Below are 13,101 nucleotides of genomic sequence, written 5' to 3'. Positions count from 1 at the left end.
AGAGAAGTGCAGTATGGAGTTGTGTCAGGGGGCAAGGTGTTCTTAAGTTAGCTCTACCTCTTGAGAAAATGAGTATTTTGCTTTAAGTGCTAGTGTTTTAAAAGTTTTTTGCATATGAAAAATAGAGTAAAAGCTATTTAAAACACTTTAACTGTTGAGAAGTAGGTTGCAGCCACAGAAGAATGTGGTTGCTTGCTGAGTCACTGCAGCTGTGCTTATTTGGCCCTGTTRAGCTAGCCTCTCTTCCCCACATGGCAATGCTTAAACATATAAAAAAAATGGTCTTGATCAGCAAAAGTTGTTTATGATATGTGGCATATAATTATTACAGTGTCCCTGCTAACAAAGGGCAGTTATCATCGCTTCTGCAATTGGTGCTTTCTCTACTGGATGGAAAACAGAAGTGGAATGAAGAAAAAGGAAACCTTTTTACTTCTAAGCCAGCAACAACACAACAACAAAAAAAATGGGCTTTAGCATGTCCATGGTGAATGTGCCCCAGCCAGGGTATACAGTACAGAGGGTGCCGTGAGCAATGGGCTATTGTTTAGGCATATTGAGAAAGAGGGAGATTGTGACCCAGGAAGCTGAGTCATAGCAGTATTTTAGACAGTGAGAGTCTGTTATGGAAAATTCCAGGGCTAAATTATTGGAGCAAAAGTGGAAGGAAATACTGTCTGGGTTTCTGAACAGTTTTGTCTCCTTCCCCATTACTATGAATTACTTATTGTCATGTTTGTAGAGGACATCGTTTTCAGAACAGCAGAGGCTACCCAGCTCCCCCCTCAGGTCCTGGCCGAGGAAGTGATCTGCCTAGATAGTACCAGCAGTGGCAGCGAAGATGATGCTAAAGGGAAAAATAGCATTAAAGATGGTAAGTGACCAATTGCCTAGCCCTGCTCTTCTCACAACGTGCTGTTTGTTCAACCCCGAGAGACATTTTTTTTCTGCCGATTTTATCTAGTCACACACACCATTAGTGAATAACTTCTGATTTGTTAGGCTTAGTGGTTTCCAAGTATATGGCTAGTTCTGGCCGTGAACTCCTAAACTGACATTTCTAACCTGGCCTGGCAGGCAGTCTTGCAAACTTGTGTTCATTTCTGTTTTTTAAATACACTTCATCTTGCTCAGTGCTCTGCTAAAGAACCTTTACATAAGATGTGGCATCATTTGCTGTGGGAGAAAAAAGGAGAAAAAAAAAAAAGCATCTGAAATCTGCAATTGAAATTGTTTTTTGTGTCCCAGATATAGCTAACCTGGCTCCTTTCTACCACTCCAAAAGAGTGCTTGTGCCTGGTTTCCTTGGTGGTCTTTAGAGCAGCATATCGGCAGATAAAATGCATGACTCTATTTGGGCAGTAGGGGAGGACACACGGGAAAAAACATAAAACACTTGGAGAAACTGCCTCTTGTTCTGTTTGGATCAGCCCCAATTCATGTTCTCCGACTCATGCTTTTATATGCTGGCCTGAGCAGCCTGATGTGTGTGCCTGTGTTCTGCCTGCTTGTACAGAACAGGTCATCAGGGCAGTGTAACATGTAACAGGGAATTGCAAAATGTGGTAGCCTTATTTTGCTTTGATGCAAGTTTTTTCCATGTGTGATAGACCCTAAGGTCAGTCTGACCTTTGCCGTTGTTCTCTCCTGTTTTGGTTACTTTATAGAGGTGATCGAGTTGAGTTCAGGAGAGGACGATGCCCTCCAGATTGTAGACAGCAGCGATTCTGGCAATGAAGGGGAGGAGGATGGCAGTGAAGAGAGCAGTGGCTCTCATGTGAATGATGCCTTAAATCAGTCAGATGCTCTGGGGCAAGTCATTGTCAACATCAACCATCCACCAAATGAGGAGGACATTTTTCTGGCTCCCCAGCTTGCACATGCAGTAAAACCTCATCAGGTGGGCTATGTTAGGCTTGGAAATGCAAGGTGTTCAGCCAAGCTTGGTTTGTGATCTGAGCAGAACTTCTTTGGTGAACTCTATGRCCAATTTGGTTGTGGTGGCTCTTGTGGATAAAGTGTATCTTTGGCTATTGTTGTGATGTGATAGTCAGAGTCCTTAACTCTTATTTCAAGAGCCCATACCCACACTTGATCAAAAGGTGGAGAAATGAGAGAGTTTTCCTTGTTTCTGGCTCTATTTGTAACTGAATTCCTTCAACTCTCAAAGACAACATTTTTTTAGAAGGATTAGAGTTCATTGCGATGCCCAAGAAGTTTCTTAGTTGGGTGGCCTAGTGATGGATGGTGTGGTGATACCTGGGAAGGACAGACAGGAATGCTTTCCTTACATGTTCAGATGAGCATCTTAAAAAGCAAATTATATTAATAAACAGACTAACCAACCCCAACTCAAATTCTTTGGCTCCAAATGAATGTGAGATTTACTGGTATCATCTTCTCAGAAAGTTTTATGAGTATCTAAAAATAGTGTCCTTCTGAGTCCTGCCTAGCTTAAAATACTGCAGTGAACTTGAAATGTCCCCTTTATATTTTCAGGGTTTATAGAATCCTAATATGTTTGACACTCTGTAAATACATGCTCATTTTGTTGTTTTCTCCCACCTTTTTAACACCTGTTTTATTTTTCTCTCTTAGATTGGTGGAATCAGATTCCTGTATGACAACTTGGTGGAGTCCTTGGAGAGATTTAAAACCAGCAGCGGGTTTGGGTGTATTTTAGCACATAGCATGGGCCTGGGCAAGACCATACAGGTCATCTCTTTCTTGGATGTACTTTTTCGGCACACAGAGGCAAAGACTGTTCTTGCCATTGTACCTGTAAGTAGCCCATGTGAAGGGCTGACTGATCAGCTTCCTTGCAGCACTTCTTCCTTTTTGTAGAGAAGGTTGATTGGTGTCCTGTCTTCCAGCAAGCTCAGTCATACCCTGAACCCCTCCTCTCCTCACTTCATTCCTTTTGTCCCTGAGTTTGCATGCTGTGGTCTGCCCCTTCTGGGCACAGCTTAGTGGCATTCTCTGCTCTCATTTCTGCTTTTAAAATCCTGAGTGACTGAATTAACTGGGTTTTCAATCCCTCCATGGCTAACTTTTTCAGGTGAATACGCTCCAAAACTGGTTAGCAGAATTCAACATGTGGCTCCCAGCACCTGAAAACCTTCCTGCTGATTATAACTCCAAAGAAGTCCAGCCTCGCACCTTCAAAGTCCACATCCTGAATGATGAACACAAGTAGGTACCAGTAAAAGTCCTTTTGCGCTCTTAGACTGCTTCTTGTGGAACTGTTACCAAAATCGCTTTTTCAGATTTTTAAGTTTTGGCTTATTCTGTGCCCTGGACTCCCAGATCCTTTTCACTCTGCATTTGTTGCATGTTCTCTCCTTTGGGGAGTATTTTGGTACCTGGGAGAGATTTATTGTCTCTTTTGCTCTCTATATATATCTTGTATTTTCTTCTCACACTGCTGACTTGCCTTTCTGTTCTTCCATGTTTTCTGAGGGCAAGAACCCAGTGACCAGAGGAAGAGCTACTTCTGTAAAGACCAGCAGAAGTGCCATGGTTTGTTTTTAGGGGTACATTGCTAATCCCATCAGAGTCCTGGGGCTCCTGAGGCATATGCCTCTTGTACCATCCCTTGTATTTTGAATGTTTTCTTTTTCTTTAAAATTTTCACATACTTAGGGATTCCTCTACCCCAACACTGTGAGTCTCTGTGAATTGTGTTGCCCTTGAGGGATCCTGGGAAGTTATGACAAGCTTCCTTGTCTAGAAAGGAGAGATCAGTGATTGCATTTACATCCTGATGTGGAGTATATTCTTGGCTTGTGGATCTCTGCTTCTTTCCTGGTCATCTGTCTTGCATAGATCAGGATAGTGTAGCAATCTTGGGAAACTCACAGTTCGTCAGCCATGGTCATACGCTTACGTGTTGAGGACCTCACCTTGTAGTGGAATGTACGCCAAATCTGCTGATGCTGCTCTGGCCGTGTTTACTGTTGGATGGGATCTGTTTGTGCTCTGGGAGAGCTGAGGGAGGACAATGTCTTTAGCAGAACCAATTCTGAGAAGGCTAGCAGGGAAGGAATAATTGAGGGACACTTGCACTGGAAGAGACAGCAATGGGTAACTAGTAGAAGAGCACTGCTATATACATTAGCTCGTTCTGAAAATGTGTTTTGCAGAGGCTATCTTCTCAACAGCTCTCTTAAAAGGATGCTCTCAAGTTTGATAAGGTTTCAGAGGACAGGCTTCTGCAGCTCAGTTCCTGTATGATTTGCCGTTCTTAGCCCTGCTGCCCACAGCACGCTGAAAGGCTTTTTTCTTCTCCTCTTTACCAGATTGTCTCCTAAAAAGAGCTTCATTGTATTTCTCTGTCTGATATGATGCCAGAAAGAGCTTTAATTAATTGAACAGGTCCTTTTCTTCAGTTGGCTCCAATCCAGCGGCAGTGATTGCAACTGAAGCTGAAAAAAAAACAACTTACAGTTCTTCCCCCCCCCCCTTTTTTTTCTTTTTCTTTTTGCAGGACAACAGCCGCACGTGCAAAGGTGGTGAATGACTGGGTGATAGAGGGTGGTGTGCTGCTGATGGGATATGAGATGTACCGTCTCCTCTCACTGAAGAAGTCCTTTGCCACTGGCAGGAAGAAGAAAACAAAGAAACAAGCTGGCCCAGTTATTATTGACTTGGATGAGGAAGATCGGCAGCAAGAGCTTCTGAAAGGTGGGAGTGCAGTCTTCAAGAGAATGTGCTTCTGTTGTCCAGCTCCAGCTCTACCAACTCTGGCAGCACAGAGAAACAACTTGTAACTGCTTATTTCTATGAGCTGATAGAGTGAATGATAGTCACTCTTAGCTGCTGAGAATGGTTACTTTGTTGTACGCAGGCAGTGTTGTCAGGAAGCTGTTACCATAGTGGATGTATTTATGATCACCTGCTTTCTGCTTGCATTCTGGGTGCTGTCAGGTCTCTTCAGTATGTTTACCTGGAAACTGAAGTCCTCAGTATCAGAACAAGTCTAAAATAACTTGCTAGCTTTCAGCATCCCTGATGTGACCAGGCCTTGCTCAGCAAATTTGACTCTTAGGAGACAGAAGGCTGTTTAGTTTCAGTTCAGTCTTTTTTATTTCTTGCAATGGCTGCAAGTAAGAGCAGTAAGTAAGACAAGCAAGAAAGACAATATGTTGAAGTTGGGGATTTGTCTATGTGAGGTTTACTAATAGGATCTGATGCAAGATGCCCAACTTGCTCCAGCATAGGCCGTGAGCAGGAATCTGGTCATTACAACATTGTGTTCAATGGGAGCTCGTATCTAATCACATCCGGTTCCTTGAATCAGCCTTGGTCTCTGCCACCAATAGGTATTGCTTTTTGCCTTTAGAACTACACTTCTTTTTCCTTTTCTGAAGTTGATGACCATGTAAAGGCAGAACTTTGTCTCAAACTAATGCTTCTTGTTCCTTGTCCTCAGGGATTGAAAAGGCTTTGTCTCGCCCTGGCCCAGATGTGGTCATTTGTGATGAGGGGCACCGGATAAAGAACTGCCATGCCAGCACTTCGCAGGCCCTGAAGAACATCCGCTCCCGCCGCCGAGTGGTGCTGACTGGCTACCCGCTTCAGAACAACCTTATTGAGTATTGGTGCATGGTAGACTTTGTCCGACCTGACTTTCTAGGCTCGCGGCAGGAATTCAGCAACATGTTTGAGCGCCCCATCCTGAATGGGCAGTGTATTGACAGCACCCCTCAAGACGTCCGTCTCATGAGGTATCGCAGTCATGTGCTGCATAGCCTACTGGAGGGCTTTGTGCAACGGTGAGTCCACAGTGAGTTCTTGCTAGTCTACTTGGTGCAAACAGCCCCTTTATCTCAGATTAGCCTGGTTGGTTGCTGAGTTTATGCAGTACAGCTAATCATGCTGCCTTCTTGGGCTTGAGTTCTGTACAGGTACCTTATTCTTCTTTGTGGAAGGATCTTAAGCATATAGAGAAAACCACAGAAGAGATTCTTGGGTTAGCAGCTCCATATTTGTCTCAGATCTGTCTTGTTTGGTCTGTCAGATGAAGAGTGATCTTTATGGTTCTGTTTTGCCTTTGGACTAGAAATAAAGTTCATTTCCTTTGGTACTGTACATCCAGGTAATGAAGAACAGCACCTCTAACTGCACCAGAACTCGGATTTATTTTGATGTCTTAATAGCTAATTTGGATGTGCACTCTTTTGACAACTTCTACTCAAGGATTTGAAAGTATTTTACTAACTCTCACTTATGAAGAGTGACAGCCCCTTGGCCACCCTGATGAGAGAAATCAGCTTTGTTTCTCAGAGAAGGATCCTGAGATGCTGGATGAGTGATTTTGGTCAGAGTGTCTTAGGTCTGTTTTTAGCTCTACCAGTGACTTAGTTCTTAATTCTGTTTTTCAGCTGTCACGGAAAGCAAGTCTTTCACTACTCTTCTTAACACTGTGACCTGTAGTAGGAGATTGTAATTTTTGAGATCTCTCTAACTGTGCTTACTGTTACTGTTTTTTTGACTATGGTGGCTGTATCTCATGAATGCCGCGCATTAAAGAAGCATGCAACTAGACATCCTTCTCCTTACAGCTAGGTGGGCAGGAAGTCTTACTTTGCAGGCAGCCACAGAGAGACCAGATTGAGAAATTCCCTTCCCTCTATTTATCTTGCTTTATTGCCTCCACAGGCGAGGCCACAATGTGTTAAAAGTTCAGCTCCCCTCTAAGGAAGAACATGTAATTTTGGTACGTTTATCAAAGATCCAGCGAGCCCTTTATACGGAGTTCATGAACCGGTTCCGCGATGCAGGCAACAGCGGCTGGCTGGGATTGAACCCACTCAAAGCTTTCTGCGTCTGTTGTAAGGTAGGCTTTGACAAGAGATGCAAAGGAATATTGCAATACGTGAGAAAAAAGGCAGGAATGTTAATTAAAACAACAGAAAAAAAGTGTGGTTAGCCAGACGTTTGCTTACGTCTTAAGCAAAAGAGAACTCTCCACAAAGTTGCCTGCAATGGTCCAACCTGTTGTTGTCCCCATCAATTCAGAACTGGGGTGCAGGGGTGTTAAATGACTTGTTCATATTCACACAAGAAACCTGCAGTGAAGCCATCATCTAAACCAGTAGATCTGAATATTGGGCTGATACCTTAGTCATTCACCTGCTACAATGCAAAGTAGCAGCTTCCTCTGCATTTGTGTGTGGAGATGCACGGTGACCTTCTGAGTTGTTTTCAAGGAATGAATTTGACAATTTTAGAATCATGAAGAGCCTTGGTTACTATGGTTCATACCTTATGTCATGGTAGAATCATGTTTTCTATTTTCAGTATCTTAATGCAGACCAGCTTTCTCTACAGTCCCCAAAAATTCATTGTGGAGATGGTGATTAGATGATTGAAATATTAATTCTTTCCTTCAGATAGCTGTGGAGGCTTTCAGTCCACACACCTTGTCAGGCAGCAGGCCAGCACAGGCCTAACCATTATTTTTCTTACTCTTTCAGATCTGGAACCACCCAGATGTGTTGTATGAAGCTCTTCAAAAGGAGAATCTGGCAAACGAGCAGGATTTGGATGTAGATGACCTTGGCACAGCAAGTACTAATTCCCGCTGCCAGCCTCAGGGAATTAAAGTCAAAACAGAAAGTAATGCTTTGGCATCACCAGTTGGAGAAGCTACCAATAGCAAGTTTCTGCAGAGCGTTGGCTTCAACCCTTTTCAGGAGAGAGCGAATCAGGTTGTTACTTATGAGTGGGTGAGTATCACTACTGGAAAACTCCTCATTTGGAGAGTTATAGTAAACACAGGCTAGATACATACTCTCTCAAACACTGTACTTCTTGTCTGGGCAGTTTTCTGAAGAAGAGTAAAGGAAAAACTCTTTAGGTTTAAGAGTTGGAGGTTTCTTATCCGTTTTCTCTGCCGCAGAGCTGTTTCTTGTTAGCATCTTCATCAGCATGTCTGCAAGGCTCTGAGTGGGTGTTTTGGGACTCTCGTGGGGCTGGAATGCAGGTRGCACTCTTGTAAATTGTTTTCATCTGGCCAAAAAGTCTGTGGGCTTTCTTATTCTAAAGAAGTGTTTGGCTGAAGTTTAGTATATATAAGATGGTGACAAATCTAGTGTCCTGGAAGAACAATCTTGAGATAACAGAGAGAAGAGAGAGTCAGGAGAGGGATCAAGAGGATGCTCATTTAGCCCTACTACAAGAAGTTTGTCATTTGGAGCTTCTGGAATAGCAAGTAGCAGCAGTAGTTAAGCATAACATTGTCAGCTGGACCTGACTGGACGTATGTAACCTCTATGCAATGACTTATTTCTTTCACCTTGAGACAGGATTGTTGAACTAAACGGGGAATGAGCAACTCCACCTGTAATAGTCTCCCGTTTCTCGGTAGGCCAAAGACATCTTGTGTGATTACCAGACAGGAGTCTTGGAGAACTCACCCAAGATGGTGTTACTGTTCCACTTAGTGGAGGAGAGTGTGAAGCTTGGAGACAAGATCTTGGTTTTCAGGTAAGAGAAGTGTCAATCATTGGTCCTATTGGATCTGGAGAAATGGAAGCACATACTAGGAGATTGTTACATAGAATGAATTGTGCGGCAGTTCCCCTTTTCTCCTTTGTGGAACTGGATCCTGGTTTTCTTCCATGGATTTTATACTTCCTTCCCCTATCAAGTTTAATAACAAGAGGTGTGCTGTAGCGGGCAGGGTTTGGCAGCTTGTAATGCTAGCATGGTTAAAGAGGAGTTGTGATATTCCAGTTTTGCTGCTGGGACTTTCTCCTAAACAGAGATCTTGGTTTTACAGCCAGAGCTTGTCCACCTTATCTGTCATTGAGGAGTTTTTGGCAAAGAGACCAATGCCAAGTCCTCCAGGCTCAGATGGTGGAGTTCACAACTGGGTCCGAAACATCAACTATTACAGTGAGTACAGTCTGTCCTCCCTCTTTTGGTGCGATGCTGTTTGATCCTGTGTGATGGATTAATTCCTGGAAATGTACACTGTCTTCCTATAATTTTCCTGGATGTGCAGCTGCTCTTCTTTTAAAACATTCTTCTGATGAAGTCTTTCAGACTGATCTTACTTTAGTTGCTCAGGAAAATGGCGTTAGTTTGATTGCAACTAATTGATAATTTCTCAGTGGTCTTTCTGACATCTTAGAAGATGATAGACATTTTTTGCCATCTCACTTGCTCRCTGGTGCTTTTTAAAGCTGTAAAAGACATTTTTTGCTTCCTGCTTGGCCATTTTATAGATCTTGCTTYCCAAATTAGAGTCACTGTGGAATAGTTTTACTAGTTGGGGGCTGTGAATTCCTTTCTCCAAGCTTCTGCAGCTTTAACGCTTGTTCTAGTTTGTGTTGTCACTTTGTGTGGTTGCTTTATGGGCCAGGACTGAGAGGCGGGGTGCATATAGTTCCTGGATTTGTAGAAGGGCATAAGTAAGCTGCTGCCCAGGAACAGAAACATGCCGCCCCCTGCGCTCCTTTAGACTATTTCTCTCTCTACTGAGATCCAGTCTGTGGGGTTTTGCCAAAGGCTTGCACACTTTGCTTTCACCTGTTTTTTTCAAGCTTCTAGAGTACTGGAGGCCTTTGGGCTTTCTGTTCTTGCTTGCTGTCTGTCTGGCCTAATATGGAGCCTTAACATGCTAGGTGTGTCGTTGCACTCCCATTCTTGGCCTTGCCAAGCTCGAGTAATGTTTTGCTTGATCTTTCGGTCGGACAGAGCCAACCTGGCTGGCGCTGTTGCACCTGCCTGATTGGACAAACAGGGGATGTGGAGTAGCCAGCCGAGGTCCTGGAATGCAAGACTTGAAGGGAATCCAAAAGGGGTTGGGAACTAGTGACAAAGCTCTGTGTCTGGCAAGTGGATTAGTTCTGATGGGAACCCTCCTACGGAGCTTTTAAATCTGTCCTTAAATTCCTTCTCAGGACTGGATGGCAGCACCTCTGCCTCGGAAAGGGAACGCCTGATTAACCAGTTCAATGACCCAAGCAACACGTCTGTCTGGCTCTTCTTGCTGTCCACACGGTAAGTTGCCTGGAGCAGACAGGTGCCACAGAGGGGCTCACACTGATGTTGTGTATGCACGTAGGTTTTCAGCTCTGAGCTCCCTTTGGACTTGTTTGCTCTCAAGTCTATGGGACAATAGTGCGATCTGCATCTGAATTCTCCATGGATGTAGGATTTTAGCCCTAGTCTTCTACAGATAGTTAGTATCAGTCTTGGAAACCAGAAATCATTTTGAAGTTTCCCGTATGACTGAAGGGAACTTTGCATAGACACACCACGGACTCTTGGCTGTGATGGCTTCCTCTGCCTAAAAGCTTTGAAAATTGGCCAAGGCAAAAAGTGAAAAYATATCTTTAATTTGCAGTGCTGGGTGTTTGGGTGTCAACCTCATTGGAGCAAACAGAGTGGTGGTGTTTGACGCTTCTTGGAACCCRTGCCATGACGCCCAAGCCGTGTGCCGAGTGTACCGCTACGGACAGAAGAAGCCATGCCACATTTACAGGCTRGTTTCTGATTACACGCTCGAGAAGAAGATCTACGACCGTCAGATCTCCAAGCAAGGCATGTCAGGTAAGTGTGAACACAGCACTCAGCTCTTGGCTTTCCCTGCTTTTAACTCTTAGTCCTGTTTCTATGATTTTCATAATGCCTTTTTTTTTGAAGAAGGAGAAGAAGAAGAAGAAGAAGAAAAAGAAGATTGGAAAACTAAGCAGCTAAAGTGACAGTGTCACATTGTCTTAGGGCAATGTTTGATGTTTATGAATTGACAGTGATATGAAAGCCTGTAAGATGAGGAGGGCAGAGCAGTAGGGGCTGTAGAGTCAACATCCTGCAGCAGGGTTGTGCTGCCAGTCCCACACTGTGCTATTTAGCTTCCCTGCTGCACACTGCAGCTCCAGGTCTGCCGCTTCTGGAGGTTCAGTTTTGTTTGGGCTCCTGCACTGCRGGTTAGAGCAGCACAGAGTAGAGTGGAAGTATCACTAGGTCTGCGTAGTCTTGGTGATTGCTGCAAGAAACTGGGTGTTTGGGAGGTGGTCATCCTATTTCCTCCTAATGTCCTTGCTTGTCTTAGACTGGGCTCTGTGCYTCCATTTCCCCAGCAGCAAGGAAAACAGACAAATAAAAATATATATGGATATTTTTGCATGTTAGTGYCTACTCAGGAGCCAAGAATAAGGAATTCATTCCAATTCTGACCTACCCTTATACGAAAAGTACCTTTTGTGCTGTCTTGTGCCAGATGTTGAGCTGTTTTTGTAGTGCATGCACATGAGGGTTGTGATGACCCAAAAAGAGTCCTGCTTGCCTGTGTTCTGCTTTCTCTCTAAAACCAAGTCCAGGGGCAGCAACCTAGTGTGATGGGCTCGGTGTCCTGTCTTTGCATTCAAGGTGGAGTGTCCTGGCAGCTGGCCTTGCTCCYAGGAGAGTCTTGGACATAGATACTTTTCTGCCTGTGCTCCCATTTGTCCTGTGTGCCAGGAGGAAAGTCCAAGGAAAGCTTTCAGGCTCCTGTGAGGGAGGGATTGTGGATCCTTTCCTGAGCATTTGACTATTTCAATAGAGTTCTGCACATTTCAGTGCCTGCCCGGTTATTAACTTGATCCTTTTGGTGGGATTTGGTGGGGGACACCTACTGCTGGGGCTGCTGTTCTGTCCCAGGGCTTGTGTAGCTAGATTCTTGTTTCTGTGTGCCAGCATCCCAGTGGCTTATGCTGCGTTGTTGTGCTGTCTGAGTACAAGGCATTTGTCAGCCTGACTTGTTCAAACAGGCTCATTTCTGAATGTGGTAGACGATATTTTCTCCCTGCTATGACATTTACCAGAGGCCTCTGAGGAAAGTACAGATTACAAGGAGGGAAATATTTTAGGATAGGAGTATAGAAAGTGCAGGAGGCAGCAGTACCCAACTCTTACCCTTCTCTACTTACTCCGTTCCCTCCCTTTTCCAGATCGGGTGGTAGATGATCTGAACCCAGTGCTGAACTTTACCCGTCGGGAGGTGGAGAACCTGCTACATTTTGTAGAAGAGGAATCTGACCCTACTCAGCTCTCCCTCAATCCAAGCAAGATGAAGGAGTCTGTTCTACAATTAGCCTGTCTCAAGTATCCTCACCTCATCACCAAGGTAAGAATGACCTGCTTGCTCACTGTCACTGTCCTGGAAAGCCAAGAGGAGGACTGCAGGACTGCAGATGTGTGATGAGGACATGGTGGCAGGACAGATACTTTCACGTGCTGGTGGGAATAGAGTCAAATGCCTCTAGTGAGACCCTTGAGAGCCCTACCCTTCCCTGCAATATTTTCARAACACTTAGAACTGCCACTGTCCTGCCCAGGTTTTGGGACAAGTTGTAGGCAACCCTTTCTCCAGTTTGGTKCTGTGCCAGGAAGGTGGCCATCTCATTTTCTGGCTTGATGCCAGCTCTCCTCCTGAGGTGTTTTTAGAACAAGGGGATAATGCTGGGACAACCAACACTTGCCTGAATTTGAGAGTTTTGCAGGTAGGGTGCTGCTGCAGACTGGGCCTGTGGCAGGGCACCATGAGGCTCTGGTGCCTGTGTGACRTCTCGTCAGGCGCAGCACTTGTGCTCTTAGCTGGCCATTCAGGCCGTGAGTTTCACTGTGCACTCGTGGCAAGCGAGGATCTTGGCTGGGCAGATGTGGTGGCTCAGCTGACAATCAGTCATTCCTCAAACCGGGCCTCGAGCCCGTCCACACCATGCTGCTGGACACGCCACCCTGTGACCAGCTCTGCGTCCCAGCTTCCCTTTTCTTTGCTCTGGTCTGGGAATGGGACCCTATTGGCCTGCGGAGACAGGGTGGCTGGGGCATGCTGGTTCCCTCTTGTGGTGTGTTGGAGTCCAAACCTCTGTGCTGTGGGATTGCAGGAGCCTTTTCAGCATGAGTCACTGCTGATTGACCGCAAAGAGCACAAACTGACCAAGGCAGAGAAGAAAGCAGCCAAGAAGAGCTACGAAGAGGAGAAGCGAGCATCCGTCCCCTACACCCGGCCGTCCTACGCACAGTATTACCCAGCCAGTGACCAGAGTCTGACAAGTATCCCTGCCTTTAGCCAGAGGAACTGGTGAGTACTTGCCTCTTTCTCTT

At 45.0% G+C, this 13,101-nt stretch overlaps 1 protein-coding gene across 3 annotated transcripts in view; it reads left to right on the top strand.

The window, feature by feature from the left end:
* The window catches only part of RAD54L2 (RAD54 like 2), a 48,970-nt gene that overhangs the window by 27,952 nt on the left and 7,917 nt on the right, over positions 1-13,101 (top strand). For all 3 annotated transcript variants that reach the window (XM_085311595.1, XM_085311593.1, XM_085311594.1), the window contains exons 4-17: positions 743-874; positions 1,668-1,900; positions 2,599-2,781; positions 3,059-3,192; positions 4,487-4,683; positions 5,432-5,774; positions 6,661-6,838; positions 7,479-7,730; positions 8,372-8,490; positions 8,786-8,901; positions 9,912-10,011; positions 10,358-10,563; positions 11,943-12,118; positions 12,882-13,078. In XM_085311595.1, the coding sequence (XP_085167721.1) occupies positions 743-874; positions 1,668-1,900; positions 2,599-2,781; positions 3,059-3,192; positions 4,487-4,683; positions 5,432-5,774; positions 6,661-6,838; positions 7,479-7,730; positions 8,372-8,490; positions 8,786-8,901; positions 9,912-10,011; positions 10,358-10,563; positions 11,943-12,118; positions 12,882-13,078 (2,566 nt within the window). The remainder of the gene's footprint in view (positions 1-742; positions 875-1,667; positions 1,901-2,598; positions 2,782-3,058; positions 3,193-4,486; positions 4,684-5,431; positions 5,775-6,660; positions 6,839-7,478; positions 7,731-8,371; positions 8,491-8,785; positions 8,902-9,911; positions 10,012-10,357; positions 10,564-11,942; positions 12,119-12,881; positions 13,079-13,101) is intronic.

Source organism: Rhea americana, unplaced genomic scaffold (assembly GCF_003343005.1).
Source record: "Rhea americana isolate MKP2758 unplaced genomic scaffold, rheAme1 scaffold_345, whole genome shotgun sequence".
In the NCBI taxonomy this organism is placed as follows: domain Eukaryota; kingdom Metazoa; phylum Chordata; class Aves; order Rheiformes; family Rheidae; genus Rhea; species Rhea americana.
This window is presented reverse-complemented; position numbering and strand designations above follow the sequence as displayed.